At 35.2% G+C, this 25,441-nt stretch overlaps 1 protein-coding gene and 1 non-coding gene across 3 annotated transcripts in view; one reads left to right on the top strand and one right to left on the bottom strand.

The window, feature by feature from the left end:
• FNIP1 (folliculin interacting protein 1) overlaps window positions 1-25,441 on the top strand; it is a 131,907-nt gene that overhangs the window by 69,124 nt on the left and 37,342 nt on the right. Inside the window, exons 7-11 of one of the 2 annotated variants that reach the window (XM_059917015.1) lie at window positions 996-1,079; window positions 2,287-2,358; window positions 5,116-5,251; window positions 7,874-8,075; window positions 11,761-11,846. In XM_059917015.1, coding sequence (XP_059772998.1) covers window positions 996-1,079; window positions 2,287-2,358; window positions 5,116-5,251; window positions 7,874-8,075; window positions 11,761-11,846 — 580 coding nt within the window. The remainder of the gene's footprint in view (window positions 1-995; window positions 1,080-2,286; window positions 2,359-5,115; window positions 5,252-7,873; window positions 8,076-11,760; window positions 11,847-25,441) is intronic. The other variant, XM_059917017.1, reaches the window with a different exon arrangement.
• Window positions 23,350-23,456, bottom strand: LOC132364160 (U6 spliceosomal RNA). The gene has a single exon (XR_009502717.1). It is a non-coding gene; the product is annotated as a U6 spliceosomal RNA (small nuclear RNA).

Genomic DNA, 25,441 nt, shown 5'->3' with positions numbered 1-25,441 from the left:
GCACAGGCTCCAGACGCGCAGGCTCAGTAGTTGTGGCTCACGGGCCCAGTTGCTCCGCGGCTTGTGGGATCTTCCCAGACCAGGGCTCGAACCAGTGTCCCCTGCATTGGCAGGCAGACTCTCAACCACTGCGCCACCAGGGAAGCCCCATTTGTCACTTTTTAAAACAGGAAAGTCCCCAGTTCTATCCTAGATAAATCTCCTAGATGGCTATTTAGGCCATCTTGATGAAGCATAACTAACAAGTAACTCAGCTGCTTGCTTCCAGGCTGGAATGTTACCCTCTCTGGGTCTTCAGACTCATCTTCTCTTGGTCAAGTGTGTGGCAGCTAACTTATCTTGGGCAGCTGGGAGTCTGGTCCTGACAGGCTGCATTGGCTTTCCTGCTTCCATAGTGGCTGACCCCTGCTCTAGGAACTTTGGTTTCTTCTGTTACTTTATAATTTACCACTAGTTTAGAAAAACCAATTTCATACTTATTTGTCAGTAGACCCCTTTTCTTTATTTGCTCTTTGTTTTATTTTGTGTTCTGTTTTTTCAGCCAAGTGCTTAGGTGGTTTTCTTCTTAACTGTAGTTGCACAATATTGTAATCTTAAAACTGACTTTTTAAAAGATAAATTTATTTGGCAAATGTCAAATTATATAGATAACATTACTGTGCTTTTTTGAATCTTTAAAAACATTGTTTTAGATGAGAAAGGATTGAACATTTTACCTTGTATAGTGGAAGCTTATTTTTATTATTTATGTTTTATTTTTATTATTATATGTGGACTTATTAGTGAATTGTTATGTTGACATAATCCATGACCAGAGGGAAACCATCCTGTTTCAAAAATAGGAAGCCAGCTTGAATTATTCTTACTTGTTTAAAGGTTTCCATCCATATCTGTTGGTCTGCTTTTGTACTTCCTTAGCTCACCTTTTATTCCTGACGCATTGTGGCTTCTCTAACAGCCCTCTTTCATATGTATTTTACATTTCTGCCATGTAGGTCTTTCACAGTTCTGCAGCCCCAGGCGGGCATTCTCTGAACAGGGTCCGCTCCGCCTGATCAGGAGCGCCTCTTTCTTTGCAGGTTTGCCATGTGCTGTGTGGGTAGACTAGTTGGTGTGCCCCAGCGTCTAGAATTCATAGTTAAGCTGTGGAAACAAGAGAGTAGAGAAATGCAGGTGGGGAAGGTGTAGTTGAGAAAACATTGCTTAGGAAGTTTAAGAACTTAATATCTTTCTACTGAATATGTTCTTAAAGTTTCCAGAAACTAAGTTATCAGTAGAATTGACATTTTCATGAAATTTCAGTTTGTCATTTCTTATTTTGTTATATAATAATGATTTTAACTTTAGAATCCTAAACCAAAATATAGTATGAACATTATTTCTTATAATACCAGTGGAATTTCTAATGTGACACTATCTTGTTTCCATGGCTGAGTAGCTTCTGTATCATGGTTCATCAATCGCAGAAAATATCCTATCTTACTATTATTGTAAAATTTCAGATCTACACTATTCCATAAGAATGATTTCTCTTGGAGCTAAAATTTAGATGAACAAGCACCATTATATTCTGTAAAAGGCATATATGACTATGTTTGTTTACATCATTAAATAGATGATTATAGAGTATGTTCATGCTTCTGTATCCAGGAAGTTGTATCCAACTTCTTGTTTTAATTAATATTTATTTTTCTTACAAATGTAAGATACAAACAATGTATATATATTATAGAAAATTTGGAAAATATGAAAAATAGGCAAAAAAATATATTAGTCATCTTGTCAACTGGAAATCACCTTCTTAGTTTGTTTGTTTTAAAACAAAATTGGGGTTATACTGTTCAGCTTTCTTAAAATTTTTATTATGGAGAATTTTTAAACATACATTTTTATAGGCAGAATAGCAGACAACCATCATATACCAGTCACTTAGCCCCAGCAACCATCATTCTTACTGGTCAGTAGATTGCCTTTTTTTCATTTAGCAGTATATTGTGAATATATTCATATATCATTGAATATGCTTCTAAAATACTTATTTTAGTCATCCCTTGCTTCTTTAGGTATTACACCATAGATTATTTCATATTATAAGTCAAATCTTCAGAGAGATCTCAAAGCTTGTTCAACTGAGTAATAGCTCTTGGTGTTGGGTTTGTGCCATGCTGTTGAAAAAAATAAAGGAATGCAATGAGATGAGCATGATTTAGTTTGCTACATAAAAGGAAGAACATCAACCTGAACAGCACTGTATTTTATAAGTCACAGTTTTGTCTTGATTCGCAGTTCACAGCAACCCAATGGACATGCCTGGAAGAGAGCTGAATGAGGACAGAGACAGTGGCATAGCACGCTCTGGTAATGACAGGTTCATGTATTAATCCAATTTTTGATGAGATCACTGTTAGCTGACATTGATTTCCTTTTTTATCTTTGCTTTTATCATCCAGTTTTATGTGCACAGTTTGTTAGTATTGATATGAGCCTTACAGGAGGATGGTAGAAACAGCAGAGATAAATATTTTAAATTAAAAATTTTTCATGTTTAATAGTAAGCGTGCCTGGTGGAGCATGGCCTGGATGAATACACGCTGGCTTAGGCTTAGCCAGTATAAGAAAAATAATGTTGCTCAAGAGACTGCTTAGATAGCATAGTAGAAAAAACACATTTGCTTATATCTGTTTTCTCCTAACTAGGGTTTAAAGTGTCAGACTGTCTCTTGCCCAGAGAAGCTTAGGCATTTTGAGCCAGTGTTATACATATTTCTTTGAAGTACGTACTCTTCCAAAATTTGACAAAGTTTTATTGAAACATTGTGAGGATTAAAAAGAAAAAAACAAAAAAACCCCCAGATTCTATCTTTAAAGAGCACAGCTTCTAATGAGAGAATAGCCAGGAAAATCATCTGTCATAGTTTATTGTTTGAGGTGTTCTGTGATAGACCTGTACAGAGGTTCAGAAAAACGGCACCTAACTTAGTCTGGGCAAGGGGCAGGGTGTGAGTAAAGCTTTACAGAGTGTTGATACTTAAATAGGAGTTATCTGGCCAAAGGCATGAAAGAAGGATATTTCAGTTAAAAGGAGAAGTGTCAGGGCTCAGAGATCAGCATAAGAGAAAGATGGAGTACTCTTAGGTTTGAATTATCGTTAGGTATGAGAAACTTTATCCACTGTGATTATCTGTATGTGTTGTCACATTGCATGGCTCTGCTATCTAAATTGTGGGACAAGTCAGTTTTAAGTCTAGATGGAGACTCCAAACTTCCCATATATTGTAATCCCTAGTTATGCGTGAGAAATTTCAAGAAAATTTTTCAGATACCTGGACTCTACTCTTGAAGGTTCTTGATTTACCCTAGAGAAATGCTTAGGCATCTGTATTTGAGGAACAAAAAATGAAAAACTCAACCACTGATTCTGATGGACAGCTAGAGTTAAGAACCACTACTCTAACAGGAGAAGTCTCATCTTTCAAATAATCTCACCCTTCTTTTCTAATTGAGTTATTTTTGTTCTTAGGGACTAATCTAGAGTGTATTTCTCTTAATACTGTTTGCATCTATGTAATCTAGAGATTTAGTTTTCTCTTCTGTGGCAGGAATTTAATTTTCATTATTTAGCCAAGATTTCAGAAGTGATAAATTAATGTCTCTGTACTTCATTTTCTTCATCTGTAAATTGAAGGGCCTGGCAAGACTGATCTGTAAAGCTTCTTCAAGCCATTGAATTCATATATGCTGTTTAAGTTAATTGTGTATTTTCTTCCTTTTTCTGATTGGGTTACGTTTAATACCAGAATTTGATAAAACAAAGCTTTTCCAAATTTAGAGTAACATTTGATTTCTCACAGAAGCCGTACCCAGATTAGTTATACATGCCTAATCTTAGACTACAAAGTTTTATACTACTAATTGATAAGATGTGGTATTTTCAAGAAAGTAGTCCAGAATTAATTCATTGGCGGCCCAGATGTTTGCATGGCACGTAGAGCTCTCCCCTTTACCGTTGAATTTGTCAAGAGAATTCAAATGAACATATTTTCATAATGATAATCTCTTAGTTTTCAGTCCCCGTGTCCAAAATAATATATCATCTGGCATGTATCTTTTTATAGATGATAATAATACTTCCCTTTGATTACTTTACAAATTTTCAGTGTGTGTTTATAATGATGAAAATGGGAATCTAAAATATTTCTAAACAAAAGCAAGCCCTTGAGGTCTTTTTGTCTCTAGATTAAGTGGGGAGAAGGAGAGAATCCCCCCAAAAAAGAAAGGATTTTAGCTTTTGATACCCCAGGCAGGAAACAGAGCTTTTGGGTTGCAGAGAAGGGTTTTCAGAAGAGAATAATTTCCACAGTTAGGGGATTGCAGCACTTATAATCAGAGTGGACTCTATTGGGATGTGTCTGTTCCAGAGAGCAATCTATAGGATTTACTCTTTCTTGGAGCTTGATAGGTATAGTCATGACTCTTGGTAAAAGTACCCAAGCATTCAGAGGTGGCTACCTATGCACAAGTGATCCATGAGTACTTCTTTTTTTTTTTTTTTTGGCCGCCACGCAGCATGTGGCATCTTAGTTCCCCGACCAGGGATCGAACCTGTGCCCCCTGCATTGGAATCGTGGAGTCTTAACCACTGCACCGCCCTGGAAGTCCCTCCATGAGTACTTTTAAATGACGTTTTAAATGGCATTCAAACACTTATTTTCAAATATAGCTTTTGTTCTTAAAATCCAGCTGCTGCATTGAAATTGGACTGCATCGTATTTAATTTAAGGACTAAGGATTCAGCTAAGCTAGGAGACAGTGTCATGGCCAAAGGAATAAAGCTTTATTTCAAAGTAGCATTTTCATCTGGGGTGGGGTGGGGAAGGTAAGGATGTCAAAAGGGGATTGTATCAGGGTCTCTTGCCAACTCACTTTTAATATGTGATTTTTTTCTGGGACCTTGCTCCAACAATGATGTATTTTTTTAAATGGAAATTTTAGAGCCTCATTCAGCAAAATGGAAAATTTGAGTCACCACTCTTAAATTTGTTAAAAAGAAATCTGTTCTTGTTTTTAGTAATTATTAACTTATACATTATACTTGTTCTTACTCTGACTTGACAGCATCTCTCAGCAGCTTGCTTATTACACCATTTCCCTCTCCAAACTCCTCACTTACCCGAAGTTGTGCCAGCAGCTACCAGCGACGCTGGCGACGTAGCCAAACAACAAGTTTGGAGAATGGGGTGTTTCCTAGATGGTACGTTGGGACTTTTAATTTACCACAAGATTGAATAGTTCCTTAAACACAATTGTGTATGTTAAGAGCCTGGACTTGTATTTTGTATTTTTAAAGTCTGGAACTGGAAACTTTTAAAGTGTACTACATTTTAAAAAATTGTGGTAAGTTATGCATAACATACAGTTTACTATTTTAACCATTATTAGCTGTATAGTTCAGTGGCATTAAGTACCTTCACATTGTTGTGCAGCCATAGCCATTCACGTCTAGAACTTTTTTTTTTTTTTTTTTTTTTTAAATTTATTTTTGGCTTCGTTTCTGTGTGAGGGCTTTCTCTAGTTGTGGCAAGCGGGGGCCACTCTTCATCGCGGTGCGCGGGCCTCTCACTATCGCGACCTCTCTTGTTGCGGAGCACAAGCTCCAGACGCGCAGGCTCAGTAGTTGTTGTGGCTCACAGGCCTAGTTGCTCCGCGGCATGTGGGATCTTCCCAGACCAGGGCTCGAACCCGTGTCCCCTGCATTAGCAGGCAGATTCTCAACCCCTGCGCCACAGGGGAAGCCCCAGAACTTTTTTATCTCCACAAACTGAACCTTTATACACATTAAGCAATAATTCCCCATTCCTCCCTCCCCTTAGCCCCTGGGAACTACTATGCTATTTTTTTCTCTGTAAATTTGACTGCTTTACATACCTCATATAAGTGGAATCATAGAATATTTATCCTTTTATGTCTGCCTTATTCCACTTAGCATGCCTTCAGGGTTCATCCATGTTGTAACATGTATCAGAATTTCATTTTTTTTTATGACTAACATTCCATTGTATTCCATTGTATATACATATACATTCCATTGTATATACATTTTGTTTATCCACTCATCTGTCCTTGGACATTTGGATTGCTTCCACCTTTTGGCTGTGGTGAATATGCTGATATGAACGTGAGTCTACAAATACCTTTCAAGTCTCCGCTTTCAATTCTTTTGGTTATATGCCCAGAAGTGGAATTTCTGGATCATATCATAATTCTCTGTTGAAGTTTTTGAGGAACTGCCATACTCTTCACCACAGTGGCTGTACCATTTTACTTTCATTCCCACTAGAAATGGCCAGGGTGTTTTTTTTTTTTTGGCCACGCTGCATATCTTAGTTCCCCGACCAGGGATTGAACACGTGTCCCCTGCACTGGAAGCGTGGAGTACTAACAACTGTACCGCTAGGAAATTTCCCCCACTAGAACTGCACAAGAGTTCTAATTTCTCCACATCCTCACCAGTAGTTAATTTCCTTTTTTTTTTAAATAATAACCATCCTTATGGGTGTGAAGTGATATCTCCTTGTAGTTTTGATTTGCACTTACCTGATGGCTAGTGATGTTGAGCATGTTTTTTTTTTTTTTCAATTTTTAAAAAAAAAAATAATCAATTAATTAATTATTTTGGTTGTGTTGGGTCTTCGTTTCTGTGCGAGGGCTTTCTCTAGTTGCGGCAAGTGGGGGCCACGCTTCATCGCGGTGCGTGGGCCTCTTACTATCGCGGCCTCTCTTGTTGCGGAGCACAGGCTCCAGACGCGCAGGCTCAGTAGTTGTGGCTGACGGGCCCAGTTGCTCCGTGGCATGTGGGATCTTCCCAGACCAGGGCTCGAACCCATGTCCCCTGCATTGGCAGGCGTATTCTCAACCAGTGCACCACCAGGGAAGCCCTGTTTTTGTTTTCCTATTGGCCATATGTATGTTTTCTTTGGAGATAGTCTATTCAAGTGTTTTACCCATTTTTTAATCAGGTGTTTTTTTTGGTGGTTGTTGTTGAATTGTAGGAGTTCTTTATATATTTCTGGATATGAATCCCTTATCACATATATGCTTTGCAAATATTTTGTCCCATTTGATTAGTTGCCCATTTATTCTGTTGATAGTTTCTTTTGATACACAGCAGTTTTTCATTTTTGTGTAGCCCAATTTATCTATTTTTTTCTTTTGTTGCCTTTGCCTTTGGTGTCATATCCAAGAAATCATTGCCATATCCAGTGTCATGAGGCTTTTAACCTATGTTTTCTTCTAAGGGTTTTATAGTTTTAACTCTTCTGTTTTGGTCTTTGATCCATCTGCTGCATGTTTCGATATTTCAGTTTTTCATGTTTCTATTTTGGCAAGTTAATTCATTCTTGAAAGATTTTTTTTTAGTCTGTGTTAAGTACAGCTAAAGATGATGAAGCTTCTTGTTTCCTTTTTTATTCACTCCCTTTATTCCTTCACCTTTGATTTTATTCCTGGAATCTAAAGGGGAGATAAGTAGATTCTAGAACAGTGAAGAGATTATATCAGACTCTGTCTATAAACCTTAAAATTCAGGCTCTTTTAGGTTGGTTATACATTGGGATTATCTACTTTTTTAGTGACTTCTAATTGAACAAAAATGTTTCCAATCTGACTCTCTATTAAAATTTCTTACAAAAATATGAGTATAAAGGAATAGCCAGTAGATTTCTCAAAGAGATACACAATTGGTATGAATTTTTAGATTTACTTGATAAAACACTGGAAGACCTTTAGCTTGCCTACATTTAATTAGCAAGGAGATTGAATTGTGAATTTAATTATTTTTATATTTTTTTAAAATGAAAAACCATTTATTTTTAAGGTCTATAGAAGAAAGCTTTAATCTGTCAGAGGAGAGCTGTGGCCCTAACCCAGGGATTGTGAGGAAAAAGAAGATTGCAATTGGGGTAATCTTTTCATTATCCAAAGATGAAGATGAAAGTAACAAATTTAATGAATTCTTTTTTTCACATTTTCCTCTGTTTGAAAGCCACATGAACAAATTAAAGAGTGCAATAGAACAGGTAAGCATAGTCATGTTTATGGTTTGTTTATATTTTTTATTTTATTTTCCTTTGAATCTTATTCTCTTGCTTAAGCATTGTGTTTATTCATTTGGCAGAAAAATTAACAGAATCTGTGCAGGTACCCTACAAAGTGATCTGAGAGATGCAAAGTAGACTTCAGCTCCTTTTAAGAAGCCTACTACCTAAAAAAAAGATGTAAGGTCATTTATCCATTCAATAAATAAGTATTTGAGGGCCTAGAATGTGGCAGGCACTATTCTAGCAACTGAGGATAAGATGTGAAAAAAAGCAACACCCCTGACCTCATGGCATAGAAATAAACAAATGAATATATAAGATTTTAGATGGTAATAAGTGCCATGGAGAAAAATAAAACAGAAAGGTTTTTAAGGAATGCTGGATGGAAGGATTACAAATTTTTATAGGATAGTCAAGAAAGCTCCTGATAAAATGACATATGGTCCAGAGATACGGAGGAAGTCAGCTATAACCATCTGAGAGAAGAATGCTCCAGGAGGGGCAAAGGAGTAAGCCTGATGCTTGAGCGTCAGTAAGGAGGAATAAGGAGGCCAAAGTGGCTAAGTTAGAAATAAGACCAGATCATATAGGACCTTATAGGATACCATGGTATGAGCATTGGCATTTACTCTTAAGAAAGATGGGAAACCTTTGGAGTGTTTTGAGCAGGGAAATGACATTCATGAGAATCACTCTTACTGCTGATGCAGAATAGATTTCTAGAGGCGAAGGTGGATGCTTTGGAATCAGTTACAAGGCTGTTGAAGTAATTCAGGTGAGAGATGGTGGATACTTAAAGCACTTTCGTGATGGAATTGGTGACAAGTGGTTGGATTCTGGATATTTTTGAAAATAGAGCTAAGGAGATTAGCTGATGGACCAAATTGGGGTTAAGAGAAAGAATAATAGAGATTGACTGGGGATTTTTCTTTTGAGCAGTAAGAAGGATGGAATTGCCAGTACTAAAATGGGGAAACTACAAACAGGTTTGGTGGAGGAAGATCAGCAGTTTGTTTGCAGTGCCTCCTGGACATCCAAGTTGTTGTGAGTCTAGAGTTTAGGGGAAAGGTCCAGGCCGGACAGTCACCAGTGTATAGATAGTATTTTAAGACAAGAAACTGATTGAGGAGAGAAGAGAGGAGAGGAGATCCTAGGCCTGATTTGTAGAGCGTTTCAGTAGTTACAATTTGAGGAGTTGAGAACCAGCAGGGGAGACTGAGGATTGGCCATTCAAGTAGGAGGAAAAATAAGAGAGAGTGCTTTTTGGGGTGAGCCAGGTGAAGAAAGTAGTTTAAGAAGGTAGGAGTGATCAGTTGTGTCAAATGCTGCTGATAGTGCATGTAATAAATTGATGTAAAGTAAGAAAATTGTGAATATACGATAGAACATAAAGATAACTAAAAAAGAAGGAAAATCAAAGTTTTTTAGGAGTTCATAGGGAAGAAAAATGACTTCCTACTAGGAAGATGTTTCATTTGAACTGCATCTTAAAGGATGTGTAGGATTTTTTAAACATAAAGTTTTGAATAATGGATATTGCAGAATAACAAGAAAAATTGATATCCTTGTTGCCCAAAGATAACTCATTAACATTTTGCTGAAAGTCTTACCCAGGCCTTTCCTGTGCGTATTGTACTTTTACTTGATTGGGACTGTGCTGTGTTCATGCTGTTTTAATTATGTGCCCATTTGGAAAAAGTCATCATTGTTAACATACACATTTCTCATTTTAAATGGTTCTTGAATATATTTTAGTGGCTTTCCTCCATTTAAGTAACTTTTTTATTAGATCATTTCTGCTTTTTCACAGTTATAGCTACACTGCAGTTAACATCTTGGTGAATTTTCCAGATTATATTTTATAAGAGATTCCTATAAGTTGAACTGTCAGTGGGTGTAACTAAAGTTCTTAATCCCTGTGACAATATGCAGAAAGGAAAAGATACAAAGAGGAGTAGTGAGTGGTATGGCTGGCAGAGTTAATGGTGACCAGATCACAGAGAGTCTAGAATGCTTGCCAGAATTTTTGACTTTGTTAGGCTGTCTTCAAATTGTACTCTAGGAACGTTATTTTGGCAGTATGTTTAAAAGAGACTAGTAAAAGAGACTAGAGATGCAAGACCAATTAGAATGTTCTAGAAAGCAGAGGATGCATTTCAGTAACTCATTAGTGTCTGAGGATCATCTGCCTCTAAAGAAGACACTATATTATTTACATTAAATCTGTTAAAAGACAAATAGATCATTAGCAGTACCTTTTTACTGAGCAGATGAGTAAAGTCCATTTTCGTTTACTTTTTCAGAAGTTCAGCACTGGTGACATTTTCTACAGTTCGCTGCTGTCTCTTTTTGTAGTCTGTTGTTGCCAAAGTCAGTACGTGGAATATTAAGCTGTGGCTGAACTGACATTTCAGTTACTGGGAGAAGTGTTTAAACTTTGTATAAAACTTGAAATATTCAGGCACTATAGAACTCATTAAACATTACTTTTTAAATGTTTTGTTCATTCTACAACCTAAAGTGCACATTGCAGTACTTAGAGTTGTGTGGATATTTGTTCAAGTTTAACATCTCATTTCTTAATAAAGCTGAAAGATAAAGCTGAGTGAATACTTTCATATAAATGAATAGAACTTAAGTTAGAACGTTCTGTAGTTGGTAAGTAATCATAGAATGTAGTAAACACTGAACCATCCAAATAAGTTATGGTCTAGGGCCAGTTTTCAAACTATTACTTATTTTTTTAATGAAAATCTATGGATTCTGTTTCTGAGCACTGTGGGAATTATTTCAAAGTCTGCGCTACCTTTTGAGATCTATAATGTAAAATTTTTTATTGTTAGTAAAATTAAGGAAGAATACTGCTCAATTCTAGCTAAAGACTATTTACTTCTTTATAAATTGGGAGTCTCTCAGCAGTTAGCGAAAACAAAGTTAACTGTCACTTTTACCCTATTGAAGCTTTTGGATGAATGTGAACGATTCTAGCCTGAAGTAGTCTAACATTTTCTTAAATATATGTTTAAACATTTTAAAAATAATGTGTAATTACATAAGTAATGCATAATTACATTCTTTTTGAAAAAGTTTAAAAAATTTCAAAGTTCTTTATGATATCCATATTCTAATCCTGATCCCCTTTTTGTCTACCTAAAGCAGGACTTCTCAACTTTGGCTAAATATGTTTTTAAGAAAGCAAATATTACTAATAACTTGATACATCTTTCAGTAGCATCTTTATATTTTAGATTTTAAAAAGGATTTAGTTAACAGAACCATTATTTATGAAATATTAGTGAAACCCAGGAGCTGTTGTTACTGACTTATCATTTTATGATCTGTTTGGGAGAAAAACGTTTTATGTAACCCAGAAACTGTCAATATTATCCTCGTTGTGTGTTGACATTCTGTGGTTTGACAGTTAAGTAAGAGGCTTGCTATTGGAAAAATTTGAATTTTATTATACTCATTAAATGACCAAAGGTGCAAAAAAAAAAAAAAAAAAAAAGAAAGCCACTAGAAATATGTGTGCCTTCTTTATGTATATCTAGTTAAGAATGATGGGTAGAATGTTGTGGAAATATGTGACTTTGTCTTTTACTTTTTTTTCCCCCATATTTTGCCCATGATCAGTATAAGAATTAACTATTTGATTGCTTTCAAGGCTATGAAAATGAGCCGGAGATCAGCTGATGCCAGTCAGAGGAGTTTGGCATATAATCGAATAGTTGATGCCCTAAATGAATTCAGGTACATATTCTCCAGCTTTTCATAATATAGAATTGTTTCGCAGTGTACACTGGAAAATTTATTTATTTTTTTTAACTTATTCTAATAAAATTTAATTCTTTAAATTTCTCTGTCCCATATATCAAATGAGGGTGTAATTCAGTGGGCCATTGACTCCTTTGTTATTAAATATAAAAGTTCTTGGAATTCAAGCACACTTGGGAGGATCAGTGGTATGGTTTCTAGCACTGGACCACTAGACAAGCAGATATGACCAGAAGAGACCCTTGTTTTAGCAGAAATGTGCTTGGTCTTTTGTTGGGCTCCTAGATGTAGGGACTGGTTAAGTGTTATTTAACCAGTGATGGTAATCACATGTTCTTAGATACGTGGAATACAAAGATACATGGATATAGGGAATATCAACTTGATGTTCCATATAACTCTGTTGCTTAATCCTTTCTTTAGCAGTATTTTCTGACACAACAAAGCTTGGAGCCTGAAGCTCCAGCAAGTGCTGTAACTGCACTCTGATTATGGCAAGGAAACATATTACATATGAACTTATGTTGGGAATCATGCTAAGTGACTGATGTGTTTCTGTGTCAAAGAGATTCATTTCAGTTTTACTTCATCCTCTCATCCTCTCAGTCTTTCCTCCTTTAGACTGGAGAAATAGTATAACACGTAGCACAGGAACTCAGACTTTAGTATCTGACAGACAGACCTGTGGGCTAACCCTGGCTCTGCCTTTTACTACCCCTAATGACCTTGGGCAGATTTGTTAGCATTTTTGACCCTTAGTTTTCTAATGTAATACCTGTGAATTCAATTTAGTAATAATCTAATAGATTGTTGTAAAGATAGAATGAGATAATGCATGTAAAGTAATTAGCAGAAGGCCCAACATTAATGCGACCGCTGTTTTCTATGACAAATATAACCTACAGCAGTGCTTCTTAAAAGTCATTCACAGCTCACCTTCACAGTATTGCCAAATCTGCATATCATCTATGCCATTTTAATTTGATGTTTTCTCTTTAAATTGACCCTATTTTATACCTAAATAAGTGTATTTCAGAATGTTTGCATCATTACCCTAAATGGGGAATCAACCTTCTTTGCTGTAATAAGCAAGCTGTAAAAATGAATGCATAATAATTAAAATCTAAAATATGTATCTGTGTACCACCTAAGGTTTATTATCACCAGTAGTCCATGTACCTCACTTTTGTTCATTGGCTCGTGTTGTATGGCCCCTTATTGGGTTAGGGGTCTTCTGAATTGTTTGTTTAAATATGAACTGTTACATTTTGAAGTGAAAGCCTATTTTAGCCTGTGATATTGCAGGATTGCTACTGTGAAACTGTAGGCATGTCATGTATATACTTTTTTTTTTTTAATGGAAATGACTAAGGAGTTGTGTATTTAGTAAATTTGACAATAAGAGAACTCATGTTTGTTTTCAACTTTGATCCTTTTTTATTCTTCATTTTTCTCTTTTTGTGTTAAACCACAGTGAAAGTAAATCTGGTTTTTTAAACCTCTCTCAAAAGGAGAGATTTTATTGCCTCAGCCATATTCTAGAATCTTTGAATTTATGATAAAATAACTTATTTTCCTAAATAAAAGGTATGTTTTATAGAAGTGTTCTGTATGATTTTTGAGATGAATTATAGGTAACCATTAAATAGAAATTGTATGGTAAAAATAACCTAAATTAGTATGGAATATTTCATCGTGTTTTTAATTTATTTCAATTGAAAAAGTTTACTTGGCAATTCCCTTATGGTCCAGTGGTTAGGGCTCTAAGGTTTCACTGCCGAGGGTGCGGGTTTGATCCCTGGTTGGGGAACTAAGATCCTGCAAGTCGCACGACATGGCCAAAAAGTTTTTTTTTTAATTTAAAAAAAAGAAAAAGTTTACTTTATGACTGTTGTATAATATTCATTGGCTGGATTCAGTTACTGAGAAGGAGAAGATTTTCTAGTCATCTGTTATTCACCATAATTTTTAGGATAAAAGACATTAAATGTGAGTTTTTAAATCTTGTGCAGTAAACACAGTGGTTAGAGGAAATGTACAGAAAAACACATTAGAGAATTAAATTTCAGCCTCTATTATTTCTTTTTTTGTCTTGCAAATAATTTGTACTGGTGAAAATTATGTTAGAGCTAACATTTTCTGCCATATATTTTTGTTAACATATTCATTTTAGGCCTTTCTTAAGTTATCAAATGAAGCATGCTAACAAACAATACAGTATTTAAAAATCTTTTTTTATTGTGGTAAAAGTAAAACAACATTAAATTTAACATTTAACCATTTTTAAGTGTACAGTTCAGCAGTGTTAAATACATTCACATTGTGTAACAAATCTCTATAATTTTTTCATCTTACAACATTAAAACTATAAACACTAAACACTAGTTTAGTAATATAGTATTTTTAATCAGTCTGTTTCTTTAGTTCATCAGCATCTTCAGTCTTTATATATGAATTGTGTGTGAAGTTATTCATAATTTCATTTGTTCATACCTTAAGAATTCAGGTTATTAAATTTCTGGTGCCATTCATGATTAAATCAAGTTTTATATACATAAATGTTTCTTATAGATGAAGTAGAGAGGAAATGAAGTACATTCCCTCAATATTTCTAGAGGGAATTTCAAACATATTTAATGAGCTGACTTTACTTGGCTGTCTATATTATCTTCATAACTTCTCAATTCATACAGACCTCTTTGTATGTTTCTAAAAGCTTTCATGTGAAAGCTCAAAATTTGATCATTTTATGAACATACTATTATATAAATAATTTTATGTCAGGATATTTGCTTAAAATGAGAATTTCTTTGAGGTGTTTTGTTTTTTGGCCGCACCCTGCGCATGTGGGATCTTAATTCCCCGACCAGGAATCGAACCCGAGCCCCCTGCATTGGAAGCATGGAGTCTTAACCACTGGACCGCCAGGGACGTCCCAAGGTGTATTTTTAAATTTATTTATTTATTTATTTACTTTTGGCTGTGTTGGGTCTTCGTTTCTGTGCGAGGGCTTTCTCTAGTTGCTGCAAGCAGGGGCCACTCTTCATCGCCGTGCACGGGCCTCTCACTATCGCGGCCTCTCTTGTTGCGGAGCACAGGCTCCAGATGCGCAGGCTCAGTAGTTGTGGCTCACGGGCCCAGTTGCTCTGTGGCATGTGGGGTCTTCCCAGACCAGGGCTCGAACCCGTGTCCCCTGCATTGGCAGGCGTACTCTCAACCACTGCACCACCAGGGAAGCCCGGTGTATTTTTAAAAATTAATTTTAAGATACTTTTTGTATGATTCAAGAGGTAAATTATACTGAGTTGCTTAAAGCAAATGTTAATGACTTAGGCTGCATTAGATACATTTTCTATCAATAGATTTGATATTTCAGTAAGTGTTCTACAGTTAAAGAAAAAGAGGGGCACATTATGCTCAACATAAGTGCTTTTCTATTTTATCTATGTTGAATAAAGTTACTGAGACCAGGTTAATTAGGTAGGTGAGAGAACTCCAGCCAGCACACATTTTACTTGGCCTCTTTTGTTTTTTACAAACATTTGAACATTTAGGCCTTTAAGCCAGGCAAGCTCTCTCTAGTTTGCCATAAGCTCTATCTCTGCCAGTTGTATTAACCCATATATCGTATAATTTTGTAGCTTCCTGGCCACTGAGCATTATTAAAATTTAAACTTCTGTTTTAGGGGTTGGTGATTTATATCCACTAATCTAGACCCAATTCTCTTTTAGTCTGTAAATTCAGTCTGATTCTCTTCCATTTTCTGAAGTTATCCATGTTTGTATCTTTGGAGCAAGCCCAATACAGGCTGAATAATGAACACTCTTCTGGAGTGTTGGGAACGGGAATGAAAAACAACAAAACAAACCATGAACAAAATGGTAGATTTGGAGACGTAGCTATCTGTTATATCCTCTATTTCTTGGCCACTCTGTATTGTTAATTAAGAGTGTAAATAGCTTAATTTCACATATATATGTGTATGTACATATACATATGTAGATATATATGTGTATACACACATTTAATTAATAGATTTAATTCTAACAGTGTCAGAGTTACAGAATAATTGAGCTAACAGTTCAGAAAGTTTTTGCATATAGCTCTCTCTCCACTGCCCATAGTGTCACTGATTATTACCATATTTCATTAGTGTGGTATATTTGTTACAGTTAATGAACCAATATTGATACATTATTATTAACTAAAATCCATAGTCTGCATTGAGTTCCATTCTTTGTATTGTACAGTAGAATGGGTTTTGAAAAATGCATAATGTCATGTTTCACCATTACTGTATCAGACAGAATAGTTTCACCACTCTGAAAGTCGCCTGTGCTTCACCTATCTATTCTTTCTCCCTTCCCACCAAACCCATTGGCTACTGATCTCTGTCTATAATTTTGCCTGTTTCAGAATGTTATATTCTGGGAATCATATAGTATGTAACCCTTTTAGACTGGTTCTTTGACTTAGCTATATGCAATTAAGATTCTTTTATGTCTTTTTTGCAGCTCATGGCTCATTTATATAAAAATATTCACTGTGTAATATTCCACTGTGTGGATGTACCGCAGTTTGTCCATTCACCTCAATTGAAGGACATCTTCTTGATTGCTAGTTTTTGGTGATTATGAATAATGCTTCTCTAAACATTCATGTGCGGGGTTTTGTATGGACTTAAGTTTTCAGTTCAACTGAGTCAATACCTAGGAGCATAATTGCTAGATGTTCACAGAAGACTGTGTTTGGATTTGTAAGAAACTGCCAACTGTCTCTAAAGTGACTGTATCATTTTGCATTCCCACTAGCAGTTAGAGTTACTGTTGTTCCATATCCTTGTCAGCATTTGATATTGTCAGGTTTTGTTTTGTTTTGTTTTAGCCATACTAATAGATGGGTAACAGTATTTCATTGTTTTAATTTGCAGTTTCCTAATGACATATGAGGTTGAGCATCTTTTCAAATACTTATTTGTAATCTATATATCTTTTTGGGTGAGACATCTGTTCAATCTTTCGTCCATTTTTAACTTGGTTTGTTGCTTTTCTTATTGTTTAGTTTTTAGTTTTTTTTGTATATTTTGGATATCAATCCTTTATCAGATACGTGTTTTGCAATTACTTTCTCCTAGTCTGTGGCTTGTCTTTTCATTCTTGTAATATTTTCACAGAGCAGAGTTTTAAATTTTAATGAAGTCCAACTTAACAATTTTCTTTTTTTCCCTGAATAGTGCCTTTGGTGTTTTATCTAAAAACTCATTACCAAACACAAGATCATTAAGGTTTTTCACATGTTATGCTCTAGAAGTTTTATGATTTTGCATTTACATTTAGGTCTATTATCCATTTTGATTTTTTTTTTTTTTGGTGAAAGCTGTAAAGTCTTTGTCTAGGTGCATATTTTTGCATATGAATGTCCACTTGTTCCAGCATCATTTGTTCAAAAGACTATCTTTGCTCCACCTATGGCTTTTGCTCCTTTATCAAATATCAGTTGAGTGTATTTCTGGGGCTCTATTTTTGAGCTCTCTGTTTTGTTTCATTGGTCTATTTGTCTATTCTTTCAGCAGTACCACACTGTCTTGATTACTGTATCTTTATAATAATTCTTTTTTTATATAAATTTATTTATTTTATTTATTCATTTATGTCTGCACTGGGTCTTCATTGCTGTGCGTGGGCTTTCTCTAGTTGTGGTGAGCGGGGGCTACTCTTTGTTGCAGTGCACAGGCTTCTCATTGCAGTGGCTTCTCTTGTTGCGGAGCACAGGCTCTAGGTGCGTGGACTTCAGTAGTTGTGGCACACAGGCTCAGTAGTTGTGGCTTGCGGGCTCTAGAGCGCAGGCTCGGTAGTTGTGGCACACGGGCTTAGTTGTTCCACGGAATGTGGGATCTTCCTGGACCAGGGCTCGAACCTGTGTCCCCTGCATTGGCAGACGGATTCTTAACCACTGCACCACCAGGGAAGCCCCCATCTTTATAATAATTCTTGAAGTCAGATAATATGAGTCCTCCAAGTTTTTTCTTTTCCTTCAGTGTTGTGTTGACTGTTCTGGATCATTTGCCTCTCCAAACTTCAAAATCAGTTTGTTGATATCCACAAAATAACTTATGGGATTTTGATTGAGATTGCATTGAATCTGTAGATTAAACTGGGAAAAATTGACATCTTAGCAATAGCAAGACTTCCTGTCCATGAACATGGAATAGCTTGCTGTTTATTTATATCTTCTTTGATTTCTTTAATCAGAGTTTTGTAATTTTCCTCCTATAGATCTTGTACATTTTTAAAAGATTTATACCTAAATATTTCAGGTTTTTCTTTTTTTTTTTTTTGGTTAATATTAATGATACTGTGTTTATAATTTCAAACTTGAACTGTTCATTGATGGTATATAAGAATGCAATTGACTTTTGTATATTAACCTTATGTCCTGCAACCTTATATAACTGCCTCTTTATTCCAGGAGTTTTTTGGTCACTTCTTTCAGATTTTCTGAATAAAGCAATCGTAAGCAATCATGGCATCTGAGAATAGAGATAGATTTATGTCTTCCTTCCTAATCTGTATACCTTTTATTTCTTTTTCCTGCCTTGTTGCATTAGCAAGGGCTTCTAGTACGATGTAGGAAAGCAATGGTGAGAAGGTTCATCCTTGCCTTTTACCAGATCTGAGTGAGAAAGCTTCAAGTTTCTCACCATTAAGTATGAAGTTAGGTTTCTTATAGATACACTTTATCAAGTTAAAGAAGTTCCCTCTTTATTCCTGGTTTGCTGAGAGTTATTAATTATTGATTCAATTTTTAAAATAGGTATAGGACTATTCAGGTTATCTATTTCTTCTTGTGTGAGTTTTGGTAGTTTGTGTCTTTCAGGGAATTGGTCTGGTCCATCTAAGTCATCAAATTTGCAAGCATAGAGTTGTTCATATTACTTCTTAATTATCCTTTTAATGTCCATAGATCAGTGGTGATGGATCCCTCTTTTATTTCTAATATTAGTAATTTTTGTCATTTCTCTTTTTTGCTTGGTTATCTTGGATAGAAATTTATCAATTTTCAAAGAATCTTTGATCTTTTCAAAGAACCAGATTTTGTTTTATTTATTTTTTGTCTATTGATTTTGTCTTTAATTTCAATGATTTCTTTATCTAATTTTTATTTCTTTTCTCCTACTTGCTTTAGTTTTATGTTACTCATCTTTCTCTAGTTTCCTAAAGTTAAAGCTTAGATTATTGCTTTCAGATCTTTCTTTTTCCCTAATCGATGCATTCAGTGCTATGAATTTCCCTCTAAGCACTGCTTTTGCTGGATCCCACACATTTTGTTAAGTTGAATGAAAATTTAATTCAAATTATTTTAAAATTTCTCTTGAGATTTCTTCTTTGACCCTTATGTTATGCAGAAATATATTGTTAAAATCTCCAAGTATTTGGAGCTTTCCCATGTATCTTTCCTCTTTTTCTTTTTTACTTTTTATTTTATATTGGAGTAGAGTTGATTAACAATGTTGTGTTAGTTTCAGGTGAACAGCCAAGTGATTCAGTTATACATATAAATGTATCTGTTCTTTTTCAGGTTCTTTTTCCATTTGGGCTATTACAGAGTGTTGAGCAGAGTTCCCTGTGCTATAGAATAGGTCCTTGTTGGTTATCTGTTTTAAATATAGCACTGTGTACATGTGAATCCCAAACTTCCACTCTGTCCTTCCCCCACACCCTTACCCCATGGTAACAAGTTCATTCGCTAAGTCTGTGAGTCTGTTTCTGTTTTGTAAATAAGTTTTGTATCTCGTGTATATATATATATATATATATATATATAATTTTTTTTTTAGATTCCGCATATAAGCGATATCATATGATACTTGTCTTTCTCTGTCTGACTTACTTCACTTAGTATGATAATCTCCAGGACCATCCATGTTGATGAAAATGGCATTATTTCATTCTTTTTTATGACTGAGTAATATTCCACTGTGTATATATACCTCATCTTCTTTATCCATTCCTCTGTCGATGGACATTTAAGTTGTTTCCATGTCTTGACTATTGTAAATAGTGCTGAAATGGGCATTGGGATGCATGTAACCTTTCGAACCATGTTTTTCTCCAGATATATGTCCAGGAGTGGGGTTGCTGGATCATATGATAGCTCTGTTTTTAGTTTCTTAAGGAACCTCCATAGCAGCTGCACCAATTTACATTTGCACCAACAGTGTAGGAGGGTTCCCTTTTCTCCACACCCTCTCCAGCATTTATTGTTTGTAGACTTTCTGATGATGGCCATTCTGACTGGTGTGAGGTTATACCTCATTGTAGTTTTGATTTGCATTTCTCTAATAATTAACGATGTTGAGCATCTTTTCATGTGCCTCTTGGCCATCTGTATGTCTTCTTTGGAGAAATGTCTGTTCAAGCCTTCTGCCCATTTTTTTATTGGGTTGTTTGTTTTTTGTGATATTGAGCTGCATGATCTGTTTGTAAATTTTGGAGATTAATCCTTTGTCAGTCACATCATTTGCAAATATTATCTCCCATTCTGTGGGTTGTCTTGTGTTTTGTTTATGGCTTCCTTTGCTGTGTAAAAGCTTTTGAGTTTGATTAGGTTCCATTTGTTTATTTTTGTTTTTATTTCTCTTAGTAGGAGACAGATTGTAAAAGTTATTGCTGTGATTTATGTCAAAGAGTGTTCTGCCTATATTTTCCTCTAAGAGTTTTATAGTATCTGGTCTTACATCCATTTTGAGTTTATTTTTGTGTATAGTGTTAAATAATGTTCTAATTTCATTCTTTTACATGTAGTTGTCCAGTTTTCCTGGCACCATTTATTGAAGAGACTGTCTTGTCTCCATTGTACAGTTTTGCCTCCTTTGTCATAGATTAATTGACCATAGGTACATGGGTTTATTTCTGGGCTTTCTGTCCTTTTCCATTGATCTATATTTCTGTTTTTGTGCCAGTACCATACTGTTTTGATTACTGTAGCTTTGTAGTATAGTCTGAAGTCAGGGAGCCTGATTCCTGCAGCTCTGTTTTTCTTTCTCAAATTTTCTTTGGCCTATTCTGCATCTTTCGTGTCTTCATACAGATTTTAAGATTTTTTTTCTAATTATGTGAAAAATGTCACTGGTAATTTGATAGGGATTGCATTGAATCTGTAGATTGCCTTGGATAGTATAGTCATTTTGAAAATATTGATTCTTCCGATCCAAGAACATGGTATACCTTCCCATCTGTTTGTGTCATCTTCGATTTCTTTCATCAGTGTCTTATAGTTTTCACAGTACAGGTCTTTTGTCTTCTCCGGTAGGTTTATTCCTAGGTATTTTATTCTTTTTGATGCAATGGTAAATGGGATTGTTTCCTTAATTTCTCTTTCTGATCTTTTGTTGTTAGTGTATAGAAATGCAAAAGATTTCTGTGCATTAATTTTGTATCCTGCAGCTTTGCTAAATTCATTGATGAGCTCCGGTAGTTTTCTGGTAGCATCTTTTGGATTTTCTATGTATAATATCACGTCATCTGCAGACAGTGACAGTTTTACTTCTTCTTTTCTAGTTTGGATTCCCTTTATTTCTTTTTCTTCTCTGATTGCCATGGCTAGGACTTCCAAAACTATGTTGAATAAAAGTGGCAACAGTCAGCATCCTTGTCTTGTTCCTGATCTTAGAGGAAATGCTTTCAGCTTTTCACCCTTGAGTATGATGTTAGCTGTAGGTTTGTCATATATGGCCTTTATTATGTTGAGGTATGCTCCCTCTGTGCCCACTTTCTGGAGAGTTTTTATCATAAATGGGTATTGAGTTTTGTCAAAAGCTTTTTCTGCATCTATTCAGATGATTATATCGTTTTTATTCTTCAATTTGTTGATGCGGTGTATCACACTGATTAATTTGTGGATATTGAAAACTTCTTGCATCCTTGGGATAAATCCCACTTGATCATAGTGTATGATCCTTTTAATGTGTTGTTGGATTTGGTTTGCTAGTATTTTGTTGAGGATTTTTCTGTCTATGTTCATTAGTGATATTGGCCTGTAATCTTCTTTCTTGGTGTTACCTTTGTCTGGTTTATGGCATCAGGGTGATGGTGGCCTCATGGAATGAGTTTGGGAGTGTTCCTTCCTCTGAGATTTTTTGGAATAGTTTCAGAAGGATAGGTGTTACCTCTTCTCTAAATGTTTGATAGAATTCGCCTGTGAAACCATCTGGTCCTGTATTGTATATTTGAAAGTTGTTAAGATTGTAGATCTTAAAAGTTTTCATCACGAGAAAAAATTTTTTTTGTTACTCTGTGAAGTGCTAAATGTAAAAACTAAACTTACTGTGGTAATCATTTCACAAAGTATACATATATCAAGTCATTGTGTTGTACATCTTAAAGTAATACCATATCAATGTCAATTATATATCAGTAAAGCTGAAAAAAACTCAACTATATGTTAGTGATTTTCTTCCTGCTGGATATGTCATTTTCTGATAGAGAATGCTGAAGTTTCTAAGTATAATAGTGTATTTGCCTGTCAGTATTTTTTTCTCCCAGTTTTATTGAGATACAATTGGCATAAAGCACACTGTATAAGTTTACGGTGTACAGCATAATTATTTGACTTATATACATCATGAAATGAGTATCACAGTAAGTTTAGTGAACAACATCTCCTGTAGATAACAAAATTAAAGAAATTTTAAAAAATATTTTTCTTGCGATGAGAACTCAGGACTTACTCTCTTAACCACTTTAATGTATAACATACAGCAGTGTTAATTATATTTGTCTTGTATGTTACATCTTCAGTACCTATTTATCTTGTAACTGGAAGTTTGTAGTACCTTTTGACTGCCTTCATTCAAGTCCGTCTCCTCCCCGACACCTTACGTTATGTCATTGCTCTCTTCTTAAGTGCATACGTGTTAAGGTTTGTTATCTTCAATTATTGTCAGGATGGATGTCAAGGAGCTCGCCCTTTTGTTTTGTTTTAGGAGCTTTATGATTTCAGGTCTTGCATTCAAGTCTTTAATCCATTTTGAGTTGATTTTTGTTTGTGGTGTAAGATAAGGGTCCAGTCATTTTTTACATGTGGTTGTCCAGTTTTCCTAGAACCATTTATTGAAGAGGCTATCCTATCTATATTGTATGTTTTTGGCTCCTCTGTCATAAATTAATTGACCATATGTATGCATGCATTTATTTCTGGGCTCTCTATTCTGTTCCATTGATTTACGTGTCTGTTTTTATTCTAATACCATACAGTTTTGATTATTATAGCTTTGTAATATAGTTTGAAATCAGGAGGCATGATGCCTCTTCTTTCTCAAGATTGCTTTGACCATTCAGGGTTTTATGTGGTTCCATACAAGTTTTAGGATTGTTTGTTCTATTTTTGTGAAAAATGCCATTGGAATTTTGTTAGGGATTGCATTAAATCTGTAGATTGCTTTGGATAGTATGAATGTGGGTTTTTTGTTGTTTTTTTTAAAATATGGAATGCTTCATGAATTCACGTGTCATGCTTGAGCAGGGGCCATGCTAATCTTCTCTGTATCATTCTAATTTTATTATATGTGCTGCCGAAGTGGGCATGAACATGGTTTAATTCAAGTTGTTCAGTTGACTTTGGGCTGGAATTATTATAAATACATGTTTCAAACAATTCTTTTTGCTTATTTGCCTAAAAGAGTCCTGCAACATTTTTCTGAGTTTCACATTTTGCAGTATTACAAGGCACTGAGTCTTTGCCCTTGCACTTTGAGCTGTGTCATACATTATTGGATTAGTTTCTTTTCTGCGGTCACAAGCTTTGTGGCAAAAGGCCAAGAGTCTGTATTTGAGCTCTGAGGAAACTCTGTCATCATAGATCCAGCTGAGGTTACCAGGATAGTAAACATTGTCATGAGACTCATTCCTGGTAGAATACTGATCTTGCTCTTAGGTATACCCAGCATTTTGATTTATGAATTTTTTGAGTTAAATACCTATGAGGTAATTGCTATGATATAAGGTAGTATGAATGACCTAGCCTTAAAATTTTAATATTGCTTGAAATTTACAACATGTATGAGTTATAAAATCATTGTAGGGAATTCCCTGGTGGTCCAGTGGTTAGGAGTCTGTGCTCTCACTGACAAGGGCCCAGGTTGGATCCCTGGTCAGGGTAAAAAGATCCCGCATGCTGTGCCGCACAGCCAAAAAAAAAAAAACAAAAAACATTGTAAAAGTATATTCTGATTGTATACCTTCCTTTTTGTATTAGTTTATTTTACTTCAGTCACTGTGCAAATCTGAAAAACTATATAAGTTAGTTAGGCATCCTTGCAATATTTTAAACGTACTTTATAAACGTTTATAGTTTTTATTTAAGAAGTCTATTTGTAGAAGTACTTTAATATGTACAGTTGATCCTCATTGTTTACAGATTCTGTATATGTGAATTCACCTGCTTGTTAAAATTTATTTATAAACCTAAAATATACTTACAGTGATTTTATGATCATTTGTGGACATATGCAGAGAAGTGAAAATTTTGAATGCCCTGACACACATTTCCAGATGAGGTCAAACAAGACAGTGCTCTGCATTTTTGTTTCAGCTCTCATTCTGTAAACAAGTGTCCTTTTCATGATCTATGTAGTGCCACTTTTTTTTAAGTGTTTTTTGCTTTTTGTTAGTGATTTTGCAATGAAAATTGGCCCTTGAAGACATTTTTCCAATGAAGACAGACATACAGATGGACAAGAAGCACATGAAAAGATGCTTATTAACACCACTAATTATTAGAGAAATTCAAATCGAAAGGGCATTGAGGTACTACCTCACACTGGTCAGAATGGCCATCATTAAAAAGTCTACAAATAACAAATGCTGGAGAGGATGTGGAGAAAAGGGAACCCTCCTACACTGTTGGTGGGAATGTAAATTGGTGCACCCACTATGGAAAACAGTATGAAGGTTCTTTGAAAAAGTCAAAATAGAATTGCCATATGATCCAGGAATCCCAATCCTGGGCACATATCCAGAGAAAACTCTAATTTTGAAAAGATACATGTACCCCAATGTTCATAGCTGCACTATTCACAATAGCCAAGACGTGGAAACAACCTAAATGTCCATTGACAGATGAACGGATAAAGAAGATGTGGTACATATATACAATGGAATACTGCTCAGCCATAAAAAAGAATGAAATAATGTCATTTGCAGCAACATGGATGCAATAGAGATTATCATACTAAGTGAAGTAAGTCAGAAAGAGAAAGACAAATACCATGTGATAATCACTTATATGTGGAGTCTGAAATATGACACAGATGAATTTATTTACAAAACAGAAACACACTCACAGACATAGAAAACAAACTTATGGTTACCAAAGGGGAAAGGGGGAGGGGAGGGATAAAATTAGGAGTTTGGGATTAGTAGATACACACTACTATATAAAAAATAGGTAAACAACAAGGGCCTACTGTTATATCCCAGGAATCTGTATTCAATATTGTGTGCCAGAATGGAAAAGAATATATATATATATTTAAAATGGAATCACTTTGCTGTATACTAGAAACTAACAC

The sequence above is a fragment of the Balaenoptera ricei genome, chromosome 3 (assembly GCF_028023285.1).
Source record: "Balaenoptera ricei isolate mBalRic1 chromosome 3, mBalRic1.hap2, whole genome shotgun sequence".
Lineage (NCBI taxonomy): Eukaryota > Metazoa > Chordata > Mammalia > Artiodactyla > Balaenopteridae > Balaenoptera > Balaenoptera ricei.
Note: the sequence above shows the minus strand (reverse complement) of the source record. Positions and strands in the feature narration are given on the sequence as shown.